At 39.0% G+C, this 20,706-nt stretch overlaps 2 protein-coding genes across 3 annotated transcripts in view; both read left to right on the top strand.

Moving 5' to 3' along the window:
• Positions 1-784: 784 nt before the first annotated feature.
• On the top strand, positions 785-4,824 carry si:ch211-215i13.3 (brain and acute leukemia cytoplasmic protein). Its single transcript, XM_042435960.1, has 3 exons — positions 785-1,223; positions 1,542-1,666; positions 2,910-4,824. The coding sequence occupies exons 1-3, from the start codon at positions 1,085-1,087 to the stop codon at positions 3,033-3,035; spliced, it is 390 nt and encodes a 129-aa protein (XP_042291894.1). The 5' UTR covers positions 785-1,084; the 3' UTR covers positions 3,036-4,824.
• A 1,202-nt stretch (positions 4,825-6,026) lies between these two features.
• The window catches only part of spire1a (spire-type actin nucleation factor 1a), a 30,910-nt gene continuing 16,230 nt past the window's right edge, over positions 6,027-20,706 (top strand). For both annotated transcript variants that reach the window (XM_042436082.1, XM_042436083.1), the window contains exons 1-2: positions 6,027-6,606; positions 11,070-11,101. In XM_042436082.1, coding sequence (XP_042292016.1) covers positions 6,261-6,606; positions 11,070-11,101 — 378 coding nt within the window. In that variant the 5' untranslated portion in view covers positions 6,027-6,260. The remainder of the gene's footprint in view (positions 6,607-11,069; positions 11,102-20,706) is intronic.

Consider the following 20,706-nt stretch of genomic DNA (forward strand, 5'->3'; position numbering starts at 1 on the left):
TCTTTTTACTTGTTAAATAAACTTTCTGGTACTGCTTTCTAATACAGCAACCTCTATGATGGATTGTTAAATCACACAGTAACTGGTGGCTTTAATGATGGTTGATAAATAATTGATTAATATTTTATAGATTTATAACTTTGGGGTTGCCAAGTGGGGAAAATTTCTCATTGGCTGGTGTTTGAATAATTTACTGTAAAGACTGTTAATTACATGATTAACTCAGACTTGCAAAATCAGTATCTTATTTAAAACCTCTTGTTAAATCCTCACTTTTATTGAAAGACTTATAATTTCAGCAGGCTAATGTGTGTTTATGTAAATACTGTATATATATCGGGAATTCATAAGTGCTCTGTCACATTGTGTTCTTGTGATTAGTCTGAAGTTTCCACAATTGACTCCTCTTTTTTTATTGTTATACATTTTATTATCATTTATAACTGCAGACTTGATGGCTTTTTAGAAAATGAGAAATGGTCTACCAACATTTATATCTGCATTATTAAACGCCAGCCAAAGGGATTTTTCACAACCTGGCAAACCAAAACTTCAGGGCCTCCAATGTAAAGCATTAATGAATTTAAACAATGAATAAGGCAATTATAAACTCTGCGTATAGGCCTATCTGTACAAACTGTCCTCTTTTTATTCTTTGATTATTTTTCTTTAAATTAATCAATATCAATCAATAAAACAAGACAAAGAGCAAAACATATTCTGATAATATATTTGATTTTGGTTGGTATGAGTGTATATTTTCATGGTGGTGATGATGATGCTGACACTTGCTGGAGTTGATCCTCCCCTCACAGCCAATCAGCTGTTAGACTGGATGCAGTTTTAACTCCCCCTCCTCTCTTGATGACGCAGATAGCTCCAGTGTGTGTTCATACTGGTCAGCTGCTGTCTGTGGGGAGCAGCATCACAACCACAACCAGCAGCAGCAGCAACAGCCTCATACGGATGATGGAAACACGGATGGAGCTGCAGTAGAGATCCGGGGAGGATGCTGCAGCCGCTGTGAGACAAACCGAGCCGCGTTTAGCCCCATGTCAGCCCGCTGCTGCTCCACCTGCCGTGGATGATTTTCCCGATGGGTTGTGGAGGGAGTCGGGCGGACGCGATGATCGAGCCGAGGTACCATGAGAGCTGGACCCGAGAGACGGAATCGACGTGGCTCACCAATACCGACGTAGAGACCCCTCTGTCTGTAGCAAACAGTAAGAGCACCCGTCATCTTTTTTTTTTTTTGGTCTGTTTTAACTAGAAAATGCAAAATGAGAAGAAGCAGTGAAGGAACCACAGGCCCACATTCAAAATGCAACCTCCTTTGGTCACAAAAATGATAAAAAACAACAAAAAACATTACAAATAAGACTCACAAGAAAGCTAAATGAAACCAAAACACAACCACCCAGCTGTCAGCTCCCTGACAATGCAGCTGAGCACCATCTCTGATCACCTTGTCTTAATGTTTTGAGAGACTGGAATCTGTGGTTGCATGTCAAAGTGATAAACCTATAATCTGTTCTCTAAAGGTAAAGCTCTGGAGGCCAGTCTTAGGGAGAAGAGGATGGTGAACACAGGCACCCAGTGTGGGAAGCAGGCCCTCACCGCCGCCGGCTCCAACCACCAGAGGAGATCCAGACGTTCCTTTAGTGAAGTAGGTGTCACTGGTAGCAAGTACTGAAATGTCTGACTGCTAAAAATCAACACCAGACTCTGTCTTTGTATACACAGTGACATACAGAATACATTAGATGTCTTCTACTTCTCATAGAAGTAGAAAGTCCTTCTGCTACTCTGGAAAATCATGCAGATATCGGTCAAGTATGTTGTGAACATGAAAGGAATCTGACTCCAGCTCATCAGTAGCTTTCAGTATATTTGTATACAGTGTAGTGAACGTTTTATTATTATTTTATTTTACCTTTATTTAACCAGTCCTAATTCAGTTGGTACCTCTGTTGCAAAGGAGACCTGGTCAAGATGGAAGCGTGAAAAGCTGCTGAATCAGACAACAGATGAAACAATACTGAGGAGGACGAAGGACAGAGACAGTTAGCAAAGGAGTCATCCTGCATAGACAGAGTCTTGAATTTGGAGATCAAAGTTCTTGATTTAAAGTATAGGTTCACAATTTTTCAAGTCTGTCTTTAAAAAACAGTCATGTCATGCCCAAATGAACACTGAAAGAGGTTTTGCTCGCTGCTGGGCTAATACTGGCCATTAGGAGATCCCATTCAAATGTGCTGACATAATAATTGTTAGCTGCAGCCCTACAGATGCAGTTTTATGGTCATGTATTGATGGATAGTGTATGTGCAGTGTATAGAACCTAAAAATGTTCCTTCATATTTTAAATGTCTATGTTTCAAATACAGTCCAGTCCTTGATGCTGTGAGAACAAACACTGATGATTTTGTGTAAAATAATCTGGATTCCTTGAACATGATATACCATAAAAGTTTTCCTAGTCTTTCATCTTGAGAGCTAACTGCACAAAAGAATGAAAAAGAAAGTGAAAGCACTGTTACCTGCTCTCAGTATGAAAATCTATGGGTGTTAATGCAAACTAATAGCAGGTAGAGAGACAAACAAACAGACAGATAAGGTTTCTGCACAGTCATTCTGCATGTTTTGGATTCAGTTTGGGAGCTACTGTTGAGGTTTGAGTTAAGAATGTTTTTGGTCCTTTACAAAACTCATTGAACAATTACAAAAGATCTGAAAAATCAATCTCTCTGATCTAAGGAATTACATTTTCAGCGAGCGCAGCTTTATTTATTTATCCTTCCAGTGCTTCAGTGACTCAGGGCTCAGTTGGCCATCTTCGCCCACTCTCTCTGTCCACCGTGGTGACATTTAAATGACCTCACATTCAAAATCTTACATCTTTTTCACAGCAAACCACGCGTGACTCCAAAAGGAGGGCATCGAAGGAGGCCAACGCTTTGTCTAAGGATGGGCTGTCCGTCAATATCAACAGCAGTGGAGATGCAGAAGCTGGGAACACGTGTGATGAAAGATGAAGTGAAGCTGAAACTCCTGCGAGGAAGACGGTCAGAGCTGTGAGCAGTTCACCACAAGACGGGGACGGTGATTTACAGAAGCGTGTGGATGATGTTTTGCTAGTGACTTTCCAAGATCTTGGCTGTCGATCTCGGTGATTTACAACACTATAAGCACCTGCGTATGTCTCCATCCAAAGATCTCGGGATGCTGCATCTTTGTTGTGCCATTGCAAATGCATGCATGAAGCAGAGAGTGGTTTTCACAACCAGTGTTCACACTCTCCACCGTGCTTTCCTCCCATGCTCATGGTGCCGGTCAGGGAATGTGCCACTGTGTTAAGCCAATTTTAAGAAAACAGACCGTTCCATATGCACATGATAATCACAATCTGCACATCAAATGTTTTCTGTGTGGGGCCTTCCTAAAGAGTTTGCTTCAGTTCTTTGTGCAACTATATTCCTTTTTCTTGTGAATGAAAAACAATAGTGTGGGAACCAATGATGATGCTGTTTAACCTTAGTAAATGCTGTAAATTATTTACATTTAGAAGAACCTGAAGTGCTGTTTAGAAAACTGAGATTTGGAGGTTTGAAGCTTGAAGGCTGACGACTGTCTTTTCCAGCCTTTGCAAGTTATAGAAACAAACACACCCGCATGTGCCTATAATTCACCTTGATTTGAACTGCTCATATTTTCAGTTTATTCTTAAACTATAGTCAGTATTATGTGTTCTCCAGTTACATTTTTTATGTTATATGATGTTACACTGTATTTTTTTTTACCATGTGTTGTAATAGTATGTTATTTGTGGGGCTTACACTGATCTGCATGTATAAACTAACCTCAAATTGAATCAGCATTGGTGAAAATTGATCATGTGTAGAAGGTATTTGTCCAAATATCATCAAAATGAAGCTGTATGAGATTAAAAAAAAATGTTGCCCATCCAGTGTAAAACAGAAAAATAGCACAAAGAAGTAAAATCAGGCAGTGACTGAGAATGGGTGGTTAGGATCATGAGATTTATGGCCAGCAGATGGAGATGTTGACCAGTGGAGGTCTTACTAATTAAAGATCTCATGAGGATTGCTTGAACCACAATCACTTTAAGAAGATCATTGATTTAATAGAGGATGAAGAGTAAATGAAAGGTGATCTATCGGTTATGTCTTGTCACAATGTTTAAATGTTGTGGTAATAGCTGCTTGTCAAGGGTTTGTGATGGTTCACTGAGATGATTATGGTTTGTTTGCCAACGTTTGTGATAGAAAACAAAACTTACCACACAGGATCTATAGTATTAACCACCTTTTTTCTTCTTTGTATTAAATTGTTTTAAGATTCCTAAGTTCTCAAACTCAGAAAAAATGTGACACATGCAATGATTTCTCATTTGCTATAAGCAAAGGCTAGAAGAATTTAATAACCTGAATCCATATTGACCAATATCTTGCTTTCTGTTATTTTCTATTCATTAATGTATGTTTCTATATACTTTAAAAGACTAGTTAAATACATTTATAATAGAGCTCTGTCATTTCCTTTCACCAAGCCCACAATCATATCAGTTGATTACAATAATTTAATTTGTTTGCTATTGCTATTATTTGGCTTACTACAGAAACACTATTATTATTATTATTATTATTATAATTATTATTATTTTATGGAATTGATGATTAAAAGAGAAGAAAATGCAGTGAAGGTAGTACTTCAGTGTGGCTTACAGAATTGAAAAGAAATGCCAAAAAATAATATTTTTCCATGAAATAAAATCTATCACCTAACATCACCTTTGTGAATTCTGGTTATTACTTAAAATGTTATGACAAGTGTTGCAATTGAAATATTAACAGTTTAGGAAGATGTTATCATTAGCCTTTAGTCATCTGTGATTAGTCTGAGTTTTGTATGAACATGTAATGTGATAGACTTAATATTAAATGACAAATATGTTCAATTCAGGCATTTAAATGGATTGATTTGAGCTACAGCACAGTCAGGAGATGGAAATCTGGCAAAGAAAATGTTTGTAGTTAGATGAGAAGTAAAGGAAGTTGTGCTGCTGTAGTTACAGTGCTTTACAAAGTGACTGGCACAACTCAATATTAACAATAGGTAGTGGTGAAAGAAAGTATTGCCTCCTTTTATTAATAGAAAGTAGCAATATTGCTGTGAAAATATACTCAAGTACAAGTAAAGATCCTGCATTTAAAACTTTCACTACAGCTTTAACAGAAAAATGTACTTTTTTCAGTAAGTGTTGTATCATGCAGAATGGCCATTCCCTTTCAAAGTGTATTTTTATATTTATTATGTTTTATTAATTGATTGTTTTACTTATCCATTATAATGTAAGCAACATTTTAAAGTAGTAGCTGGTTGAGATTGAGCTAAGTTGAACTCCTTTATATAGGTGACTGTTGGGTAAATTAGTCGTCATAATCCATCGTATTTTTATCCATTTTTAAAAGTCTCCCTCCACTCACTCATATGTTTTTCTTCTTGTTCCTACAGGTGAATGTTTGAGCTTCGCTGTGCAGAATGATGTATGTGTCTAAAATGTGTCTAAGAGGCTTTTTTCACATTCATGTGCTGAAAGTGGAGAGTTTCTCTTTACTCATTGAAAATCTGATTTTAAGAGGTGGACGTACAAGTATTCTTTGTGACATCGCACATAGTTAGGAAGCGTGTGATGTGTGATGTGGAAACTTGAAGCATCCAGTGCGCCAGTGAGGATGGACTTTTGATGCATTAGACTTTGGAGATAAAATATATTTGCATATTTACAGATACTGGAATTGTTCATGAGGGAAAAGGAGATGTAATTTTAAGAGATTTTAACAACATAATTGAGCTTTTGTTGTGGAAAAACTATATCAGACGCAAATTATTATTCACAGTATTGTATTTTGTATACATCTTTAATGAATTTTGGACTACACATTTGATGGCGGAAGCTAATCTGTGGCCTACAAAATGACGATTTCCGCTCGCGGTCAGTTAAAGTGGATGGAGAAACGTGCGCTGTGAAACCGGCGGACACTGAGACCACGCGGAAGGCTCTTTTCAGCCGGCTGTCGCTCACACTGAGCCGTTGGTGCACTTCGTTCACAGCGGAGAGACAACGGCTGAATGAGAGGTTGACGTTTAGTTAAATGTAGCCGAGTGACTCCGAAACATCAGTAAACTACTTAGTTTAACCTTTTTCCTTTACGTTATGTGGTTATAATAATGTGAGGATGGCCAAGCGACCGGGGACTGACGACGGGATGTTGACTTCGCCGACCGTTCTCCGGGATTTCGTCGCGGATTTGAACACCGAGGAGGTGAACATGGACTGCGGCGACGGAGCCGAGGAGGTCTCCTTGGAAGAGATCCTGACGCTGTACAACCAGCCGATAAACGAGGAACAAGCGTGGGCAGTGTGTTACCAGTGTTGTAGGACTTTAGCGCAGAAACATCGGAGGAAAAGCTCCAAATCCTCCGGTGCTTCAGCTGTTGACTATCCGAGAAGGATTGAAGGACCCGGGGATGTGAGGATCGGGAGAGACGGGACTGTCAAACTGCACTTTGAAGGCAGCACAGGTAAACGAACAGAGGCGTGCCAAGGTGTCCATGCTGACCCGAGCATTTGTCTGGTTTTGAGTAACTGCGCAGCTAAACGTCAAAGACTGATATCTCCTCAGCAGGCTGCCAACAATGAAGCATTTCTCCTCCACATCGCTCACAGGCCAAACGAATGGAGCATCTCTACAAAGAGGCCATATTGTTGTGTCTGTCTGCTTCCAGCCATGTGGTGAATTTGTTTACAGACGCCCGATGTGGTTGTTAATAAAACATCATAGATCACCGCATAGCTGCTGTGAAGCTAAAAGACCCAAGAAAGCTGTATGATCAATTATTAACAGCAAGGGTTTGTTCTCACAACAGAATCCGATACGTACATCACAAACATGATTCATATAATTGCTTCATTCAGATGGAGGTGTTGGCAGGGTTGTGTGGTGAAGAATGGCTGCTGGGTTTGTGTTTGAAATTTTCCTCCTGCAGTGGGTCAGTTGGCTTGAGTAAACAATGAAAACCATGCGATGGATTCAAACTGCATACACAGCAGCACCTTAGGTCCAGTCAAAGCGACACCACAGTAGCCAGCATTAAGGCCAAAAGCCAAAGACAGATGACTCATTTTGCTGCATTGTTTGTGTTGTGGCATTTAGGTAAAAGCACAAATTAATGTTGTGAGGAGAAGGTTCAGTGATCCAGTAGTTCAGAGCAGGTGTGTGCCGCATGCACCTGAGGGGGATGTTAAACACAATGGAAACACGTTTTAACATAGTTTGATGAACATAACAGTATGGAAAATAGCATGCATACACATGAGGATGCAGACAGTAGATGCACTTAAGTGATTGGCAACAATTTTGATAATATTTAAGTTTTTTTTTTAAAGATAAAATCTGAAATTTCACTGGTTCCAGTACTTCAAATGTGAATAATTGTTTGTTTTCTAAGTTTTCTATGATTGTAATGATTGAATACCTTTGGTTTGTGCTGTTGGTTGAACAAAACAAGACATATGAACATGTTACCTTGTATATTTCACTATTTTTGGACATTTTATAGATTTAATTAAGAAAATAATCCACAGATTAATAAAAATATTTTACATGACAATAGGTTACATTTATAAATAATTGCAGTTAATGGACTCTTTAAATAATTTAGCAACTAATAATTATTTTCATTATCTGTTGATTATTTTCTCAATTAATTGATTAGTTGTTAATCTATAAAATGTCAGAAAATGGTGAAAAAAGTCGATCACCGTTTCCCAAAGCCCAGACGCAACCTAAGATGTCTTGTTTTGTCCTGACCAACAGTCCGCAACCCAAAAATATTCAGTTTACTATCATAGAAGACTAAAGAAACCAGAAAAAAAATATATATATATATATATATATATATATATATATATATATATATATATATATATATATATATATATATATATATATATATATATATATATATATATATATATATATATATATATATATATTTAACAAGCTGTAACCAAAGAATGTGGACATTTATTCATAAAAAAATGACTCAAAATGATTAATCGACTATCAAAATAGTTGCTGAATTATTTCCTGTTGCTCTATTAATCGTCTTAGTGATTTGGACTCTGCTCTCTTGTAATAGTCAGGCATTCAGTACCAGTTAAAAGTTTGGACACACTTTCTCATTCAAGTGAATGGGAAGGTTTTGACTGGTACTGTATATTTACATCCAGCATTAAACAGGGTCTCAAGGACCACCCGGTAACTCTGGTGTAAAATAGTTTAATATTAAATGTCAACACTGAAAACCAGCAGAGCTCTGTGTCCAGAGAACTACAACTGAGAAGCTGTAATGTATTTTTTTTTAGGGCACATTCTCTATTCAAAAGAGCTTCCAGCAGGGTTTGGTCCAGCCGACTAATGTGTAGAGAGACGTACAGAATGCCTCAAAGCTGTGTGTCCTCCTAACTGCATTCCATTAATATGTGAGCGAAAATGTTGGGTGCGGGAGAAGGAGGTGTGGCAGCCAGCAGAGCCTCAGGCACTGAGGTCATGTCCTGTCTCTCCCGGGAACTTATTAGCCACCTTTCTTCATCCCCTCATCTCTCCCTTTTGAGCTGAAACCTCAGTCCAGCTCTCCTTCGTCTCAGTGAATACAGGCAACCGGTAGTAATATTTTCTGTGTGTGGAAATTACACTCTGTGTATAAACAGAAACAGTCAGCGCTGTGCATCTTAGCACTGTGCATCTTGGCGCTGCTAGAAATAGAACAAACGTGATGATTAGATGCACAGACTTTAGAAGTCTGACTGCAGATGAGTTTGGAGATTATGAGGAGAGTCCTCTGCCGTCTCTCCAGCCAGTAGCCGAGGTATTTTGGGACAGTTTGGCTGCCTGTCCCGATTCCTATTAGGCCTGGCGATGAGAGAGACGTGAGACGTATTAAGCTTTCAGTAGCTCAAGTTGAAGAGGTTGCTACCCCAGCAGAAAATTGATGCTTATGCAACCTACGTATGGTCCGCATGCTAACAAAGTGGCTTGATTTGGCCAGCACCTACACCACCAACATAGATCTAAGTTTGTCCTTCCTAAAGCAAGATATCAATCGCTCAGAGACATAAACTAGGAACTGTTTACTTTTGTTTTGAATAGCAAACAGAATCAAGTTAATAAGCAACACAGAGTCCGAGTCGAATCTTATTTTAGACTCAATGTATGCGAGACGCGCACCGCTCCTGCTGCAGTTAGATCAATTCACATGAAGCTCGAAGGGGAGAATATATTCACTCCCACTCCACATTGCCTAGAGAAGACTGAATGCTGCATCAAGATGAGACACTTGTTTACCCCAAGATTCTCAATGATTCATACCTACAGTACAAAGGAGTATTTTTCTTGTTTTTTTGTGGATTTGGTGCATGCAGTATTTGAGCCAGAGTGATATTCATATTGTTGATTTGGTTAATTATCTCACTGAGTGGGTTTAAATGGGGGAGTGGGTCTATTTGAAGCAACCTCTGCTATATTTGTTTATTAGATTAGAGGCAAAAGATGGGTAAAAGATAGAAACCTGCAAATCAAATGTGGTGAAAAATCTCAAAGTGTATTTCACAGTACACACATACTTTGAGTTTTCTTTGAATAGGATAGACCCAGGGTGACGCTGCACACTGCTCCAAATATGCCCACTGAGATTTACTTGCCCTAAGAGAAACAAGGGCTCTGGCCAAGCCACTGCTCCTTGGCTGGGACTAACAGAGGACCTAGTGTTTCCCACATGAGCGTTGGTGGATGGCTGTTTATTTTTTTTCCCCCCCCAGTCTCCTGTAGATGTAATTTCTAGTGACCCTGCGCAGAGTTGAGCTACACTTATTTTCCATGGATGTATCTTAATCTCAGTCCAAAAAAAAAAAAAAATTAATTGCTGTTAGGACAGTCAGGGTAGTCTCCTGTAATTGGAAATGACTCAGTTACTTAGATGGTTCATGTTTTTGAAACAGAAATGGTGCTTATATTAGCATTATGACATGGCACACTGGTCAAAGTGTCTCATTTATATGTGATAATCTAATTTTACACTCTGGACTGGTGTTAAAGTCTGCTGCTCTGTCACTCTGTTTGTACTTTCATCCTTGACGTTGCTCTGACCGGTCGTCAACCTGTGTTCAAGTTCATTTTGCGCTAATGAGTAGCTGTCAAATGTTAAATTTATATTGTTCATTGTGGGAATTTAAATTGTTAGGAATTGAAAAAACATTACCTCTGTTTTCCCTTACACAAAAATCGTGAGAGACAGGTGTGTCCAAAAAACAAAACAAAACACCGTCACAACAAGAGATAAGATTGTCAAAGGTTGCAGATGAAGGAAAGAAAAAAATACATTACACCCATCTAGCTTCTTGTAGTCATTTGTATTTGTAAGAACAGGTTTCTAGTCTACTATAATGGGCCACATTCAACCTGAGATGCAGTGATTTATGGCAAGAACACGATCAAGGTTGAGATATTGCTTTCTTCATTGCCGACTGTTCATTTAGAAAGGGGTTTCCATGGAAATGGATAGAGGGCAATGGTTAAATGTCTTCCTCCACAGTGTGAATGAACAGTTCCATTATCACAAGCAGCCCCCAGTGGCAGGTTTTGACACCTCACTTTGCCTCAGGCAGCGTGCGCTCGTGACTGAGAGGAGGAAAAACATAATCATTTATTCACTCACTAGTTTTACAGTCTGTAGTGCTGTTGGGTAATCGTGTTTTAGTCTCTTCTCTCACTCCAAGCACATTAAGTTTAATATTTCATGTTCTGTAACACCGTGTGGGGTGTGTGCGCTTCCCCAGTAGCCACTTAAAGATGCCTTGCATGCCTGTACAGAACATGCACGATAATAATTCAGAGGGTGTGTTTGCCTCACTGATTGTTACAATTAATAACCATCCACAGTGTTTATGAGTGTAAATAACTCTTCTCTGTGTTCTGTCCTTACAGATAAATACAGATCGGCCCCCACGTCATTAGAGGTGAGTTTCACATCGTTGTCATTCCAGGTTCACTTTTGTAAAATTGGATTTCCTTTTCAACACTGGAAGAGTGTTTGTGTGGGTTTGCTATTATGATCCAGCAGTTTTATTACCCTCTGAGAACTCATATTCATATTTTAGACGCTTTTTACCCCGAATGTTTGTGCAATTCAGTTATTATTATTTGTGTCACTTAGACAAAACAGTTTCAGAATCTGTTTTCACAGCTTGCCCACCGCTGATGCTATTTTGTGAGCAGTTACACCACACACTGTGTCGCAATATTGATATTAACCTTGAGGAAAACAACTATCATAGCGGTGCAAGGAGACATTTAAATTGGCATTAACTCAGTTTTAATGCTGGTAAATTGTGATATTTCTTGCGTGTAGAACCATTTTTTCTCTGTAGGAACGAGTAGAAATGTGCTCAGTGTACAGACATGCACGCTCAAAACAAGTGTACTTCTTACCAAAAAAGAACAGTCATACATAAAAACATATGTTTATCTACTCAGATATTAATAACAGCATGTAAGTGTGACATCCTCTCAAGTGTTTGTCTCAGAGATTGAGCCCTGACCTGTGACGTACAGTGCGTGGGAGTATGCTCTGTACAAATAGCACGCTCCGCACTTAAAAGAGAATGTGTCTTTGTTCTTGTATGGCTGCTTTTGTACGTAAATGCATTACTTATTTTCATTATGATTGTTCACTCAGTCATAATCACCTAAATCACGTGAAGTGGACAAGTGGTCATTATCTGTTTGGCAGAGCAAAGGTACACAGATTACAGCATTATATAGGGAGGAGTCTCTCAAAGCTTCTTTATGTGTACATAGACTAATTACACAGAGAGCGCTCTGTCAACTCTTCAGCAGTCGGATCATCCCTCATGTTTGTCTTGTTGTTCATGTGATCACAGGCATGCACAGTATGTGTGTTTTTACATAGCGTAGTGGGAAATAGAATTTCTCTACCTCAGCTGACAGTCAGAGCACGAATGAAATCCCATCATCGCTGAAGCTTTTAAGTGAGAGTGCTAAAGGTGTTTACCTCCTTTATGCTGTAACCCTCACACACTTTTTTTTTTTAGGTTTGATTTAAAGCTGTTTATAATCAATAGTTTTATATTGAAAATTGATCGAATGATTTTGTAATGTGGATGATGTTGTTCATAGTGATGAACCTACAGAGAATTATCACCTGATGTTTTTGTTCCTCGCAGCTCTTCAGAGCTTTATAGCTTCTTTCAGCTTCTTGTTTTGGTTTTCGGGCCCGCAACACTCACCACGCTCATAGCTTTGTTTTTGGACACAGCATGCAGCTGTACTTTTCTGAGACCAAACAGCAAACAAAGTTAGCAGCTAGCTGGTGAACATAGTGGAACATTTAGCTTATAGTAGTGGAGACCAAAAACATAGCTAAAAGGAAAGAGAATATTGGACTTTAATTAACCAGTTGGCAAGAAACACAACTTTAAATGTATGCTTATGTTGCTCTGTCTCTGCTGGATGTGTATATAGGCAGTTTGCTAACAAATTCACCATATGAACTAGAAAAGGTGATCATGTGTCAGTTTAGTGCTTACAACTTGTTTCACCTGACTTCATATCAGTTATTGCAGGTTTTAATTAACTTACAGTGTCTTTGCTAGTGATGCTGGGTTGCTTCTTTGCTTCCCTGATATTTTGTTGCTAGGAATTAGCCCTAAACAGGGTGTGTTGGTTCTTTCGTAGAACTTCTAGACATAACATCTTGTGCAATGGTTATTTGAGCCCATCAGCATGACGATCACACGCAGTCACCCATGTGGTTTAAACCTTAAAGGACACACCTTGTTTTTAAAAATGTATTTGTTTTTTTATTCTCATTGATTTACAGCCAAAGCATAGGTATAATCTCTGTTCATCTGTATGTGTGAGATTTTTTGATTTCTGATTTGTTGATTCGTGTCATTCGTTTTTTTTTATCGGGCTTAATGTAATTTTATGTTCCGAGGGGCTGGTAACTGGAGCTATAAAGTTGTTGCTTTTCCATGACCCAATTTCACTAAGATCATTTGGGACAATTAATTTAGTACGCAAAACCACAAACACACATAAAAATGTACAGCACTCTCACACATGGCCACAGTTTGCTCATAGTCCTTGCTTTTTGGCTGTGTAGTGTACACGTGTTGTGTCTTCTCCGCTTCTACGCACTTGAGTCTTTTGGGGTTAATCACCAGCTTGTGGTGAGTTGACCCACTTTCTCTGTCTTGACTAACTGTAGAATGAATATCAACTGGATATTGACCTCAACTTTGCATTTAAACTGGTCTTGAGTTGGTGGTGGTGCTATAGTGTCACCTTGGTGGTTAGTAGTGAATATTTCTATCAGGAAACGAATTTATGTGAGATGCTGTTGTAGCCTATGGGACAAGCTTAACCCAGTTTGTTGTCAGTTGAAGATTAAGGTGAGATTAGTTGTAGTATCCTATTACAGGTTCTCCAGTTTGCCAGGTCTACTCAGCAATCAATTTCGGGCCAAGTCGATTAGTTTGCCAGCATCATCCACAAGGGAAAGTCTTGGATTTTGAAATGGATCCTAATAGATGTGGTTTCTTACCAGCAAGTGAAAATGCTGGGTGGCAGTTACTGTAACAGTTTAATGTAATAACTCCAAATAATATGGACCCCGTCATACTCTAAATCTGAAGTGTTGTTCACTCACAGACCTGTTCTTTCTTGTCTAGAAGTTTAATTCCAGATTCAAGTGGGATCTTCATCCTCTCTGATCTTCTTTCCTACTCAGGGCGTCATTAGATGAATTTGGCTCAGTTGGAGTAGAGTTGTGCATCTCTTTGCATGTAAACAGCATACAGTAGTGGCTTCCATGCTGCAGCTGGTTGAACAGGGGCTGCATGTGTCTGGATTCGAGGCTTCTGTGTGTGTGTGTGTGTGTTCGCACACTATCCCCCCCGTCTCTACAAAGACTGGTTCTCACACTCGTCAGCTCTGACGTCAGACTGCACAATTTGAAAAGGAGAGACAGGAATTTTTTCATACAGTTTCTTCTCATTTCTGTCAGGTTTTTAGAAATTAGTCTTTTGAACGTGTGAATAAATTTGATTTGCATCATCTAACGAACATGCCCAAAATGTTTTGCGTCATTTTGTCTGCACGCTTGTTTGTAGATGTGTGAGTTCAGACACAGACTGAGTGGCACCCACTTTGATCCCTGCATGTACCAGTGACCTCATTATGTTACATCCCACTTTTATCCTGATCAGTCAATTGATTTTGTGAGATTGACAGCTTCACTTAAAAGCACCCATTTAGCTTATATTACAGTCCCAGAGGTTACATTTCTGCTTATACAGGGATATTCATAGCAAGCACAAAGCCACAGAAATGCAATTTACTGAGTAGCCTGAACTATTTGAGGCAATGTATTCTATTTATAATCACCACAGAAGAAATCCATTTCTCCTTTTTCTGGTCTAGCAGGGCCTGAGAGATGATTAGAGTTTCCTCCTCAGTCTTTCAAGTTTGTTAAGTTATCAGATCTTTTGCCACAGATGTTTTCCAGTAGTGATTTGGCAGAAATATGTGTGAAGGAGCCAGATTAGTGTGGTGTTTACAGCCATTGTGGGGATTCTGGCAGCATTTTTAGGTCAAACTTGATGGGTGTAAAGTTATTTTGCCACCAGTGAATGATGTTAAAATAAACTAGACGCTGTAGGTTTTTTTGGGGGGGGGGGATTTTACTGACATACAATAATTGCTGTGTGCACCATGTGTTGCAAGGCTATTTTATCCTGGAAAAATTGATTCATCACAGGATCACGTGCTCTTGTGTTTGTTGTTCAGTTGTGCTTTTGTTCAAAGGAATCATCTCAGCCTTACCTGCATCCTCCAGCTTTTATGCCTATACTGTCAACAAGAAATGATGACATGGAATAGCAGCAGTGGTTTCTCAGTCCTCAGCATTTTCCAGCTGATTTCACAGATGAGTGCGTGCTCGACAATTTTTTTTTTTTTTTGTGCTCTGATCCACTATGAACCACAATAGTGATGCTGCACATCGGAGGATGCTGAGTACCCGCTCCTGTGGTGAAAGACCTCTAAGATTTAGCTCCGGTTATGCAACCATCTGTGTTGTGATGGCTTCGCTCTACTACTGCAGCAAATGATGAAGGCTGCTTAGCTGAATGGTTTGTGAACTCAGATGACCACAGTGATGCCTTGGGGGCCCCACTGTAAAGGCAAGAGTGATTTCATGATATTTGCACTTAAACTCTATCTTAAACATTCTGATCTGCATTATCACAGTTGTTTAACTTATATTAGTTATTGGCATATAATTTAGCTTCGCCACTGATATGAATGGACAGTTTAATAATGGGGAAACTAGGAGTAGTTGTATGTTTATCATCAACACACAGCCTGAATTTTTCCTTTCTTGCGTGTTTGTGTGAGTGTTAACGGTGCTCTTTAACACAAACAACTCATTCTTTGCCCATCTGCGTACTGGTTGACTCACTGATGCTTCCCCCCATCATAGTTGCTCCTCTTGTACTGCGAGTATGAGCAAGTTTACTGAGAATATGTCTAGTTTCAATATAGTCTTGTTTTTCAGTCCTTTAGTTAGCTGCATATGAATTAAACTAGCTTAGAACTTGTTGGTATCAAATACACAGTGATGTAAAATGGCTGTGGATACAAGAAAAAACCTGCAGTTCATAGGATATTAAAGAAAATGGTTCTTATCTAACCCCAAGTGGTCAGGTTAAGAATGAATCACTCTTCTAATTGAGTCTTAGCCAAGAAAGCAGCACACACAGTAAAACACCCCAGAACTGAACAGAACAGTAGCAGTCAGACTTGCAGCCCAGGGTCACATGAGTTGTAACCTCACCAGAGGCAGCATTTATACTCATAAGTGACTAAACTCTCTTGCTTGGCTGTATGAGCTTTTTGGCCTGAGAGGAGACCAAACAGCTGTTTTTAATTATGTGTCCCACTTTATTTTTATTTGGTCATCAAAAGGGCAGTGTTTGCTAATTTTACATCATGACTCATTTAAACTTGTTATAAGAGGAAGAAAATACTGTTGAGTTCATGTCTGGTATGAGGATTCTGTTTTCATACCAGTTTGTATGATTTACTTTGTCATTTATAAGCAAATTTGAATTAGACGTGTATTGGGAACTCTGACTTTGACATTTATTATTTTATAATTGTGAGTTAAGCCCTAAAGGCCACATCCGTTCCTTCAGGAGACAAAGGTTCATTCATGAGTAAAAAATTCTCTTCGTATTTGTCGTTGATTCTCAAGATGATGCCTCTGACACGGGTCTTCGTGAGAAAAGGAGATTCTCACGAATAAAACAACTCATTGTTGGAAAACATCAGCCTGAAGCACTGCTTATCCCAGGCAGTGATGTCATGTCAAGCGCTTAGTATCATTATTTGTTTGTGGAGCATGAGAAAAGCGCATTTTTGTATTTAGTAAACTGGTAAACCTGTCTCAGTAATGCACCAGCACCAAAGCTGAATTTATTCTCAGGGATACTTTTTTTTTTTTTTTCCTTTTAAGACCCAGATGACTCACTCTGCTACATTTCATAAGATGCATTTGAAAATATACAGTAGGCAACTTCCTGTGTTACCTCTGGTTGGCTAAGACCTCAGTGATGTGAATATACGTGTGTGTCATCCACAGTGGCAGGCTTCCACTTAGCCTGGGTGGAGGCTGGTTTCAATTAGCGGTTTTGCTAGCAAAAATTTCAGCCCGTGCCTGAAACCCAGCAGGAGATTTTCTGGCTGTCTTTCCCAACGGTTTATCCGCATACTTGTTCCCTCTCCTTCCTCCTCCTGCTGCTCCTCTGCTTCCTTGCCTCATTCCTCTGAGTCACAAGTCTTCAAATAAGATTGTGATGTGTAAGTGGAAAACTAAACTGTCTTTTGCCCCCGTAGTCTGGGTGTTGGCTACTGATACTGCGGTTCCTTCTTTCCCTTTACCTTTGACATACACCTATATGAGATAAACTGAATGAAGATATAAAGCTTTTGCAATATTGGAACATAAAAGACGATAACAAGAATCAGTTTTCCACATACTCTGGCTTGGTTACTTGGGTCAGTTTGGAGTCATCCTGTCTTCACTTGTATGTCTGAGTGCCTAAACCTTGGATGACATACACCAGATTGTTGCTCAGAGCGCTTTAATTAATGATGTATTGAACAGTTGGTTTTTTCTATAATAGCTACTGTTGAATCACTTCTGTGCTGGAAGGGAAATTGGATTTAAACATGAACTTTTTGTTAAATCTACTCATGCCCTACTAGTATAGCAAGTGCTAGCAAGAGCAAGTGCTCAGTTGTAAATCCAATCTAATTTGACTGCCTGCATTAGACATGGATGCAAGATAATTTTCCACATCTTCCACCTCTAGATCATAGATGTTAGTTTACTACATTTGGTCCAATATAAACTGTTGCATCCTTGTGGCCCATGGGACCCCCCTGCGCTGTCTGTCACTCCAGCATCCCCTAGTATCTCCGCCCACTACGGCGCATGTTGTCCTACACATGGATTATAAGGTTACATAATAAGACACCAAGGAATAGGATATTTATTTTAGCCCTGGAACGAGATTATCATCTGCACACAGAGATGGATGCTAAATGATAACAGTATAACACCATGAAACCACATCCTTTTCCAGGAAGAGTGGGATCAATAGGTTAGTGTTAGTGATGTAATAGCATCTAATAGTAAATATAGAGACAGTTGTGTTGGATTTAGGGGAAAACACAATAAAAAATCTAAACTGTAAATCAAGCAAAAATATTCCATTAGAGCCCCAGAATAAAAATATAGACCTGAAAATATGCATGTTATGTCCTCTTAGGGCTAAGTAACCCATTAAAAACTCATTGGACTATCTGAAAAGCTGAATTCAGGGATGTTTTTACTGGCTCATGAAAAGCTGACATTTTGAAGATGCATAGATTTCACAGGACAGCGATGCCACGCTTCTTAGAAAGATCAACTGCAGAAACATCTATTAAAAACATCTCAGTAAGATTAGTCCAAACGTGAGGGCATCACTTTGACTCTATATGGCATGTCGGTTATGTAATGATTTTTTGTCTCAGTCGCTGAAGTCTGAGCCCAAACATGCTCAGTCAACACCCTTCCCCTTCTGTGCGCTACACTCCTAGACTTCAGCGCCAAGTGCTGTTCCCTGGCACTGAACCCAAACATAAGGCACGGCAGCCTTGCCCATCAACACCAGCTTCACCTACATCAACACTCACTCTTTTATTTGGGCACCTCCCTTTTTCAACAATGTGACTCCATTCTTTCCTGCATAAGAACATAAAGTACAGTCGTGACAGTCATGACACGGCATGCAGCGCATGCTGGAGCTGTTACTTGATGATTTTCTTGCCTGAACAAAGCCTTTCAAAATGGTTTTGAGATGTTGCTTAATGATATTAAGACCTCAAGTGTTGTCATGTTATGCCAAATATTGCAGGAAATAGCACTGGGCTGTCATTGATCAAATACATTTTTAAAAGGATTTATTGCCTGATTGATTAGTTGATTTTGAGAAAAAAAGATTAATGTAGACGTACAGAAGGGCTTGTTGCTGTCTTGCTGCTTTTTAAAGATCTGCAGAGTAGTTATTAGGATTGAGAGGGGTTAGGGGGGTCATTTTTACTCGATCAGCATTGGCTGCAGTATAAAAGCATTTCTGAGTGAGTTCAGAGTCTTCGTTTATTGTAAACCATTGCACTGTATTGCAAGTATGCTCTGGTTAAACACTGGAGCCTGTTTCACATTGCAAACAGAAACTTAGTCCAGCGTTGTGAATGAGCGAACTACAGAGGAGCACAAACAAATAGATACCAGCTGGCAGTTTCAATTGAAGATGGAAGATAACTGTGCCAAATCCTGTCCAAACATCGGAGTCATAACAGTCTGCACAACTTTCTTGTAGGATATTATACAAAACAATGTAAGACACTCCAGAATATCACTGGAAACTAGGGGGGGAAAAAGGAGAAATGTGATGCAAGCTATATTTTCTTGCAGGCTGAGTGTGCACTGTACAGCTGTATCATGTAGAAAAATACAAATATCACATCGGGACCTGTCATTTGCAGATAACATTTGCAGGACATAAAATATAATTAAACATTTTCTAGTCAAAAGAGACTCCAAATACGGATACAGATTAAGAATACACTCCTGTGGACAAGGCTGCAACTTATTATTGTTCTCTAAAATATTTTAATGTTACTGATTAATGTGCTTGTTATGTTCTCGATTAGTTGTTTGGTCTCTATGTCAAAAAACGGTGAAGCATATATGGCAATTTAGCATGAAAAAATGACTGAAACAATTAATCAGTGCAAATTAATTTTTTGTCAATCAACTCATCGATTCCTCAACTACTTGTTTCAGCTCTGCTTTGAAGAAATAATTTAAAGGTACAATCCCGAGTTAAGATGAAGTGCTACCATCCCATAATATCTCCTCCCTCATTGAGCTCTGAATCAGTCTGAATCAGATCAGACTGATTCAGAGCTCAATGAGCTCTGAGCCCCGTCCTACAAATGTGTTAACATTCATCTTTTTAAGGTTTCTAAAGGTCGTCTCCGGTCTGTCTTGTATTTTTATTTCATTGGGTTTTTTTTTTAGTTCATCTCAGTTCTGACAACCCATCCTTACATGACCGCTCAGCTCACATTAGTCGTTGCAGAAAGTGGTCACTTGTTGCTCTGACAGCAGTGGTTTGATTAAATTGTCAGGAGAGGACATGGCGGAATAGAGCCAACTGCAAATGCCGCAGTGAAAGAACAACTTTGTCTTGTCGTGACCTGATGGTAGTCTGAGACATTAAGATGAGTTGGAACAAGCTTCAAAAACAAAAGGGAGGTCATACCCTGTTTAATAATGGGGCGAGGCGGTGATGAAATGAAATCATCGCCAGATTATGGTAATAATCATGCTGTTTGGAGGAACACTCTGTCCTTATTTCACATCTGGCTTGAGGACATCTTGTCTCCTCAGGTGAATTGAGTTTGTTGTGGATGGAGTTGCTTATCTAACTAAGACATGGGTGCTGTGAAATGGGCCTGTTCCATTAGGATGTGCTGGTAATTATAGAAGAGCAAGGGCAGAGAGCAATTATACAGTGTGGACATGGAAAAATATATTTAATTTTACTGTCCTGGCTTAATTAAATCGTCCCTGAAGATTGAACAAATATATTTCTGTCAGTCTGAAAAGCCTAAATGACATGTAAGAATTCACTATTTTACCCACCAACAACAAAAAAAAGCAAAAAACGCATTAAGCTGGTATGATGGTGAATAAATGCTGTAGTGATATTCATATTCTGTTTATTTTTTGTGTCTGATATTGGGGAAGTTTTGGGATGTCATTCGTAAATTATTTCATTAAAACGTGAATACATTAAACCCATTACTGTGATTAAAGTCTCCATGAGTTCACCGCTACATAGAAATCCAATCTTACAAAGTTCCTTTTTGTATAGAAACTTGATTTGAAAAAAAACAAGAGTAGCCCAGGAACAGCCTGAAT

The sequence above is a fragment of the Thunnus maccoyii genome, chromosome 15 (genome assembly GCF_910596095.1).
Source record: "Thunnus maccoyii chromosome 15, fThuMac1.1, whole genome shotgun sequence".
Lineage (NCBI taxonomy): Eukaryota > Metazoa > Chordata > Actinopteri > Scombriformes > Scombridae > Thunnus > Thunnus maccoyii.

Bases quoted from the DNA above. Each gene is read 5' to 3' on its own strand.
- si:ch211-215i13.3 (XM_042435960.1), top strand. From the start codon at position 1,085: ATGATTTTCCCGATGGGTTGTGGAGGGAGTCGGGCGGACGCGATGATC. The intron at 1,224-1,541 runs GTAAGAGCACCC...TGTTCTCTAAAG, and splicing joins CCCTCTGTCTGTAGCAAACA to GTAAAGCTCTGGAGGCCAGT. The intron at 1,667-2,909 runs GTAGGTGTCACT...TCTTTTTCACAG, and splicing joins CCAGACGTTCCTTTAGTGAA to CAAACCACGCGTGACTCCAA.